This window comes from Octopus bimaculoides, chromosome 5 (assembly GCF_001194135.2).
Source record: "Octopus bimaculoides isolate UCB-OBI-ISO-001 chromosome 5, ASM119413v2, whole genome shotgun sequence".
NCBI classification, from domain to species: domain Eukaryota; kingdom Metazoa; phylum Mollusca; class Cephalopoda; order Octopoda; family Octopodidae; genus Octopus; species Octopus bimaculoides.
In genome coordinates, this window is record NC_068985.1 from 53,213,515 (window position 1) to 53,222,892 (window position 9,378).

The window sequence follows — 9,378 nt, forward strand, 5'->3', positions numbered from 1 at the left end:
GCTTCTGTTCATGATCAAAGATGCACATATATCATCAGCCACTAAGGTCATGCTCAAATGGTTAAGGTAAATCTGTGGTATTGAGCAGAATATTTACTGTAGCCGATCTTTTATACCAAGACAAAACATGTACATGATAACAATCCCAGCCAGTTAAAATCAGAAGCCATGAGAGCCACTGCCTAAGCTAGCAGAATCAATAGTGCATCAGACAAAATGTTTAGCAGCATTTCTTCCAACATTTTACATTCCAAGTTGACATTGCTGTTCATCTTTTCAGGGTCAACAAAATAAGTATCTGTTAAGTATTTGGGGTTCGATGTAATCAACTAAACACCTCTCTTCAAAATTGCAAGCCTTACTCTTTTACTTGTTTCAGTCATTTGACAGCGGCCATGCTGGAGCACTGCCTTTAGTCGAGCAAATCGACCCCGAGACTTATTATTTGTAAGCCTAGTATTTATTTTATCGGTCTCTTTTGCCGAACCGCTAAGTTACAGGGACATAAACACACCAGCATCGGTTGTCAAGCAATGCTAGGGGGACAAACACAGACACACAAACATACACACACACATATATATATATACATATATACGACGGGCATCTTTCAGTTTCTGTCTACCAAATCCACTCACAAGGCTTTGGTCGGCCCGAGGCTATAGTAGAAGACACTTGCCCAAGATGCACCGCAGTAGGACTGAACCCGGAACCATGTGGTTGGTAAGCAAGCTACTTACCACACAGCCACGCCTTGAGCAAAAATAAGAATAATTATTATTCTTATTAATACAATTAAGGTGGCGAGCTGGCAGAATTATTAGCATGCCAGGCAAAATGCTTAGCGGTATTTTGTCTGCTACTACATTTCTGACTTCAAATTCTGCCAGGTTCAACTTTGTCTTTCATCCTTTCAGGGGTTGATGAAATAAGTACCAGTTATACACTGGAGTTGGTGTAACTAACTAGCCCCCTTCCCCAAAAAATTTTCAAGGCCTTGTGCCTAGAGTAGAAATAATTATTATTAATACAATCAGAACCTAAAAAAAAATTTTGCCTATTTAGATACAAAAGATCCTAAATTACATCAAACTGGTGCAAACATGAAAAACAGATAATAAAAAATAATTTTCAAACAAGACATAGCTGAAAAATAAAACAAGACATTAACATTATACAAATGTCAGAAAAACACTCACCGTAAGCTTTGAGCTATAACTAAATTTAGTATTTGATTCCCATGGGAATAATATAGACTTTGGTTCCACCTCAATTTTGTCATAGATCTCCAGCAACTGTTCAGTCACTAGGGCTTGTGCAAATAAATGCTTCTTTTCCTTTAAAATATGAATATTCATAAATTAGGCATGTATAGCAGTATTATTAAGTACAATGTAAGAGAATAAAAAAAAATAAACTACATTCCACAATCTATGTCACTTTGTATGCAAATGATTAATAAGACGTACAATTGAAGAGAATTCTAATGAGGCAGTTTAGTCTGGTTTTAAAACAGAAATATTTGCAGATAGAAAACACATAGCAGGTGATATGTGTGTGTGTGTGTGTGTATATAAACAAGTGAGAGAGAGAGAGAGCTTATATAGCAAAACAAAAGACGCATGATACATATTAACCCTTTTTGTTACCATATTCCTGTTGGCACACACGATACTTCTGTTTCAATTAATATTTTAAAATAGTGAAGAATTTAATAATACAACTTAGCCATTATGAAGCTAATGTTTTAGAAAATAAATTGACATGAAATTTTGATAGGAAGTTTAAATTACTTTAAAACAGGTAGTTTGCATCACAGAACCATAGTGGTCTCAAGCAGGCTGGTATCAAAAGGATTATAGGAAAACTTCAGATTAAGAAACTGGATTAGGTAGATGGCTTTACTTACAGACAGAACACCATTTAAACTACCTTTGATGTTAACAACTCCTTTCTTTAGAGTGGTCACATGAAAGTAGGAACCATTTTTTGTTTGGTGATTGACTCGGAAATATTCAGCAGGAAATAAAGCTTCAATTATGAGATTCTGAAATAATTTGAGAAAGTGGAAGGAATTACAATTGGTTAAGCCTTTTTTTTCTTTTTCTTTTTTTTTTCACTATTTTGGACATCTCTTTTTTTATTTTTTTTACTCATTTCAGTGATTTGACTGCAGCCATGCTGGAGCACCACCTTTAGTCACACAAAGCAACCCCAGGACTTGTTTTTTGTAAGCCTAGTACTTATTCTATCAGTCTCTTTTGCCTAACCACTAAGTTACAGGGACGTAAACGCACTAGCACCAGTTGTCAAACAATGATGGGAGGGAGACAAACACAGACACACAAATACATATACGACGGGCTTGTTTCCGTTTCCATGTACCAAATCCACTCACAAGGCTTTGGTCGGCCCAAGCCTACAGTAGAAGACACTTGCCCAAGGTGCCATGCAGTGGGACTGAACCCAGAATGATGTGGTTGGGAAGTAAGCTTCTTACCACACAGTTACTTTTGTGCCTATAAGCCACTTCTATGCTTTTTAGGAAAATATAACATAATTTCTCCAACAGGGACATTTTACTATGGTATATGTGCACATGTGTGTATGTGTGTGTATGTATATAAAAATAAACATACATACATACAACACATCACTGTTTTAACATCCTCTTTTCCATGCTTGCATGAATCAGAAATTTGTTGAAGCACAACACTATAGCCGGATGCCCTTCTTATCACCAACCCCCAACCATTTCCAAGTAAGGTAATATTTCCTATGCTTTTCAGAGAAAACTGGAAACAACATCACTTGTATAATAATGATACCTGCTTACAAACATTATGTGATGTCAAGGCATGGGTGCACATACAAAAGGGCTTCTTTCAGTTTGTCAACCAAATCTACTCACAAGAATTTGGTTGGTTAAGGGCTCTAGCAGAAGGTACATGCCCGAGGGGGGTCATGCAGTGAGACTGAAGCTGAAACCACATAGTTAGGAAGCAAACTTCTTAACCACATAGTCATGTCTTATACACACTAACAGTAGAGACAGTCGAAGTGGATAGATATTATTTGCCTCAGTTTCCTTTACTAAAATTATAACAACTTCAATAAACTTAGTGGAATGCAATTATCTATTATATACAAATGTTGGAAATAGAAATACAAAAATATAATGTAGGATCAGGCATAGCCATTTGGTTAAGAAATTCACTTCCCAACCCTGTAGTTTCAAGTTCAATCCTACCGCACAACACTTAGGGTAATTGTCTTCTACTATATAGCTTTAGGCCAACCAAAGCCTTGTGAGTGGACTCAGTAGACAGAAACTGAAAGGAGTGTGTATCATCATCGAATGTCCATGTTCCATCCTGGCATGGGCTGGACAGTTTGACAGGATTCATCAGTTGACGGATTGCATTGTGCTCTGTCTGTTTTGGTATGGTTTCTACAGCTAGAGGCCCTTCCTAATACTAACCACTTTACAGTATATACTGGGTGCTTCTTTCATGCTACCAGCACTATTGAGGTTGTCATACAACTTGCAAGACTATGAACCCTGAGGAAGTTAATTAGAATAAACAGGATAAATAGAACTCATTACGTCATAAATATATATTAAGTTGTCCAGAAAGTTCTGAGCATTTTTAAGCTAAATCTTTTAATACTTCATTGAACACACCTGAAATGTAACAGTTAAAACTTTGGCATTGCTTGAAGAGCTAGTGCATCCCTTCTTTGTTCCTGACTAAAAAATAGATTTATCTTTCATTCCGGTTACCCTTTACTGACATTTGAAATGGATAACCAAAAATTTCATATTCGCATTGTAATATTTTGCTTCTTTTAAAAAAATCTCATCTGACCCATGAAACATGGAAGGAAAGTAAACATTTTAAACAAAACATCAAAAAGAGATTCAGAAGAAAAAAAAAAAACAGAACAGATTGCTTCCACTTACATCTGATGGATAAATCTTGTGATTTGAAGAATCAAAAATTTCCAAACAGATTTCATAATCTCTACCAGTTTCCAACACCCATTTTGTGTATGATAAAACAACAAAACCTGAAGAGACAAAAAAATAAACAGAACAATTTAATTTGAATACACCATCGAAAGCTTAAATAGCATTCTTTATCTATTGATTATATCTTATTCAATTAATTGTTTAATGCTAATAACTGATTACTTTATTGAGAAGCAAAGGAAATAAGTTAAATTCTAATAAATTAATCTAATACTGCTAATTATACAATATATCAAAAGCTAGGTTTTAATGAAACATCATTTAAGAGAGATAAATTAAAAACTAAGATTTTTGTGTGAATGACATTCAATATCATAAATTATTTGAAACACGAGAGATACAGAGCACCTGGTCAAATAGGTACACATGAACCTGCTTTTAGCATAACAGACAATCCAGAGCCATGGATCAGCAAAACTGTAAGAACACTGGACCAGATGTGTTGCAGTATGTGTTCTAGTCTTTGTATATTCCGACTTCAAATCCTACTATGACCTACTTGGGTGGTAGACTTAATCCATTGCCCAGTTTAACACCACTATCTGGTACCTTGGATACTTTTAGCACTCTGCTGCAAGTATTTGAGTCAGGTCTCCAGTTTCAGGATACTGCCTCCTCTCTCATCCACTAGTCTCAGAGACCCTGCAAAAGATTATAGGCATTGCCTTCCCTCCTGACTAAAAGGATATCAAAAACATTGTTATTAATTAAGCTACATAGAACCTACTAATTCTCATTTTCTATCAGGACTAAATGAGTTCTGCCAGGAGGCAGATATTTGTTCACAACTCAACCATATTTACACTTACTACTTTTATTTTCTTATGGAACACTGTAGTTATTAACAGTGTTCCTTATTTGCTGGCTACCTTGTGTCATCCATCTCTTTCTGCCTTGCTTCATAATAGAATATTGAAACACAGGTACAGACACACCTGAATGGTTAATTTCATTTTGCAACCATATAGTTTAGATACATTCATTATATGGCACCTTGTGGTCAGAATCTTCTACTTTAACCTTGAGTCAACCAAATACTTGTGATTGAGTTTACTAGATGGAAACTGTGCAGAAGCCGTGTGTGTGTGTGCTTGCATGTGTGTGTGTGTGTTTGCGTGTGTGTGTGTGTGTGTTTGCATGTGTGTGTGTGTGTGTGAACACATGTTTGTCTCATCACTTGTCAACTAGTGTTGGTATGCTTATGTCTCACACGACATTTTCATCACAAACAGAATAAACACTAAACTTAAAATAAGTACTGCAGCTGATTTCCTTGACAAAACTCCCCGAAGCATTGCCTCACAAGGTCACAATCCAAAAACAGAAACAGGTAAAAGAGATACATATGACATACTTACTTATGTAAGCTGGTTCAACAACATAGATTAAAGCAGAAGGTTGGTACGACTGTTCACTGTCTTGGATATCTAGAAACATTCTTAAGGTAAATGACAACACACTTCATAATCAAAGAAATTCTTTGGCTGCAAAAATATCTTAACCAGAATTTACCAATCCATTCTATTTCATGTTAGTCCCTATGTTCATTTCTTCAGATTCCAAATTCCAATAGCACCTATTAAGGGATATTTCCCTCTATAGGTTTACCTCAACAATTACCTATCCACACAAGTAAACATAACTCTTCTTTTCTATTTCTACCTATATTATGCAAAACAGTATTAGAATACAAAGAACTCAACTGACTCCAGTGTATTACTGATACACCATTTAATGTCTGTTTTCCATGCTGACATGGGTTGAACAGCTTGACAAGATCCAGTGACCCCCAAGGGCCACATCAAGCTTAAATACCAGCTTTGGCATAGTTTCTAGTTTGATACCTATCATAAAACCATCCATTTTAGTGAGTACTGGGTGCTTTCTTTGTGCCACTGGCACCAGTGAGTTTACCAAGTATCTTACAAAACAAGAAAAAAACAGAAAAAATTCCCTCTGAGTAACAAGGAGGTGAGGGAGAAACAAAGATGCTAAAAGACAAATTCAACTGTAGTGCAATTTGAACTCAAAGATATTTCACTTTGCTTACCAACCACATGGTTCCGGGTTCAGTCCCACTGCGTGGCACCTTGGGCAAGTGTCTTCTACTATAGCCTCGGGCCGACCAAAGCCTTGTGAGTGGATTTGGTAGACGGAAACTGAAAGAAGCCTGTCGTATATATATGTGTGTGTGTGTGTGTGTGTGTGTGTGTGTGTGTATGTTTGTGTGTGTGTGTCTGTGTTTGTCCCCGCAACATCGCTTGACAACCGATGCTGGTTATGTCCGCATAACTTAGCGGTTCGGCAAAAGAGAGACCGATAGAATAAGTACTAGGCTTACAAAGAAAAAGTCCTGGGGTCGATTTGCTCAACTAATGGCGGTGCTCCAGCATGGCTGCAGTCAAATGACTGAACAAGTAAAAGAGTATACAAATCTTGAGATATCAAAATCCAAGATTATACATCATTTTTCACTTTAATGTACATTCCTTGTATTTGAAAGAACACTGTACACAATGTGTATTCTCAGTAAGCTCCGGTCAATGTTTTCCAGTCATGATCAACTCTTGTTAGTTTTAGACAATGTATCTAAGACTATATTATTTAAAGTGTTCTTCCACTTTTTTTTTTAAGATGATATGGTGTAGTTCCAAAGGAATTTAACTTATTTACCACAGACCAAATGACCACAAAAGGACTCTCTTGTTGGTCTCAAGGTTGTTCTCTTTGGTGTAATTGGGTTTAATTTCTAGGACAGTGAGAATTTCAATAGAAAGTTCCATTACTATGGCTAATGACCTGTTGTTTTATGTCTGTCCACAACACAAGTAATTCTGAAAGAAACATCAATATACAACAAATAATATACATACTAAACACACATATTGTTATGAATAGCAATATATATGTATGTATACAAATGTATGACACATACATCTTGTGTCATTCCCATAAAATCCAGAAGACACAGAAGCAGCATCATGTTAATATTGCATCCAACTTTCCCCCCAACAGTGACAAAGACATCAGAGTGGGTCTACAGAGATGCTAAATTTACCGAAGTAATGTTCAGTGGTATATAACATTTTATATTCAGAGGATATAAAGAAGTCTCACTAAAATATAATTTGCAGCAGACATTGGTGCATGATGCTGTCTTCAGACCCACTGGATCCTGTCAAATTGCTCATCCTATGCCAGAATGGAATGTTGTTGTTGGCACTCCGTCGCTTACGACGTCAAGGGTTCCAGTTGATCTGATCAACGGAACAGCCTGCTCGTGAAATTAACGTGCAAGTGGCTGAGCACTCCACACACACGTGCACCCTTAACGTAGCTCTTGGGGATATTCAGCGTGACACAGTGTGACAAGGCTGGCCCTTTGAATTACAGGCACAACAGAAACAGGAAGTAAGAGTGAGAGAAAGTTGTGGTGAAAGAGTACAGCAGGGTTCGCCACCATCCCCTGCCGGAGCCTCGTGGAGCTTTAGGTGTTTTTGCTCAATAAACACTCACAACACCCGGTCTGGAAATCGAAACCACTGGGCCATTGAGCCTCCACGCCAGAATGGAACACAAACATTAAAAGACCATGATGATGATGACAGTCTATAACACACATCAATAAACTAAAGTGAATAATACAATAAAAGGAGTCAAACTGAGTTTCCCGCCTTTTGTACTGAGATTTATAATAGAAGACAATTGGGAGTCCTTACAGGACAACTGTTGAAGAATGCAGACCAGATCTATGGCTGGGATGTCCCAGTCAGAGAGAAAGTAACTTTGTGGTGGAATAGTACTGCAGACAGAGCCATAAAAGCTAAAAGACAGGCCTGGAAAAACTAGAAAGAAAGAGGGAACAGTAACAAACTATATAAAATAGTTACAAGTGAGATATTAGGTAGTTAACAATGGAACAACCAGAAAGTAGGAGGTTTGCCAAATGTTCTCAAACATGAAGATCAGGAAGAAATGTGTATAGAATGATAAAAGTACATTTGCTTCCACCACATTGAAAAGAGGCATGAAGTGCTATTATGGAAGAATATTAATCAAGAATGAATGGGAGAAAAGGAACTTCCAAGGCAAGACCTAATAGAAGGACCAGCCATTCAAGTTGACAGTAGTATACTCAAGACAGAAATTAAGGATATGAAGGCAGAAAAAGGCTCTTGGTTCATCTAGAATTACCAATGAGATACTAAAATATTTAGTGCGGAACAGGATGGACTAGTCAATCAAGTAGTACAAGAAGGTGTCAAATCACTGTTACAAAAGCAAAGAAAATGCTCTAGAGAGAAGAAATGACAGAGGCATCAAATTACTGGACCAGGTTATGGAAGTTACAGAAAGAGTTAGCTCAATTGATCGAGAAAAGAATCTGCACAGATGAGATGCAGTTCAGCTCTGTGCCAGGAAGAAGTACTAGTAATGCCATCTTCCTAATGATACAATAGCAGAGAAGTACCTAGTTAGAAGCAACTCATTGTAACTAGCATACATCAATCTGGAAAAGACTGTCAATGGGTTTTTTAATGATGATGTTTATGCATATTTTAAAAAATTTCAAGAATATTTCATAGTGATGAATGGCAAAATCAGTTGAGCATCAAATAAAGTACCGTATATAATTTGTTATGTCCCTTTATGTTCTAAATTCAAAATATGCCCACTCTACTTTGCCTTTCATCCTTCCAATATAAGTCAAGTACTGGGGTCATTATAAACAACATTTCCCCTGAAGATGTTTGATCAGTGATAATAAATCTTCATATAAATTTGATGGTTTAACATCAAAAAATTAGCATTAGATGTAGCATTTAGCTTGCAAGGAAACTTCTCTAAAGACAAATCCTATCGAATGCCAAAATTTTCAAAATTATACAACCAGAAAAATATTCCAACCACAAACATGCAAGGCCTGGCTATGTGGTAAGAAGTTTGCTTTCCAACCACATGGTTCCAGGTTCCCACTGTTTGGCAACTTGGGCAAGTGCCTTCTACTATAGCCTCGGGGACAACCAGTCTTATGAGTGAATCTGGTAGACAGAAACTGAAAGAAGCCCTAGTTTCTCTCTCTCTCTCTCTCTCTTTATATATATATATATATATATATATATATATACACATACATATATATGTGTATATACACAATCATGCAGGAAGTAAATAGACACCTTTAATCTTCAAAATTTCTCATCTAAGTGTCTTAATATGTTTTCAGTGGTGTAGAATTTACAATGTAATTATTCTTTTTCATTCTAGGTGCCATTATATTAAACATTTGCGAAGAGTAGCCATGCCACACAAAAAATTCAAGAGAACTGTCAGATTTTCAAAGA

At 36.6% G+C, this 9,378-nt stretch overlaps 1 protein-coding gene across 3 annotated transcripts in view; it reads right to left on the minus strand.

The window, feature by feature from the left end:
• The window catches only part of LOC106869274 (nuclear pore membrane glycoprotein 210), a 111,990-nt gene that overhangs the window by 76,043 nt on the left and 26,569 nt on the right, over window positions 1-9,378 (minus strand). For all 3 annotated transcript variants that reach the window (XM_052968387.1, XM_052968386.1, XM_052968388.1), the window contains exons 8-11: window positions 5,392-5,460; window positions 3,965-4,071; window positions 1,910-2,047; window positions 1,200-1,337 (exon numbers count right to left, since the gene is read on the minus strand). In XM_052968387.1, the coding sequence (XP_052824347.1) occupies window positions 1,200-1,337; window positions 1,910-2,047; window positions 3,965-4,071; window positions 5,392-5,460 (452 nt within the window). The remainder of the gene's footprint in view (window positions 1-1,199; window positions 1,338-1,909; window positions 2,048-3,964; window positions 4,072-5,391; window positions 5,461-9,378) is intronic.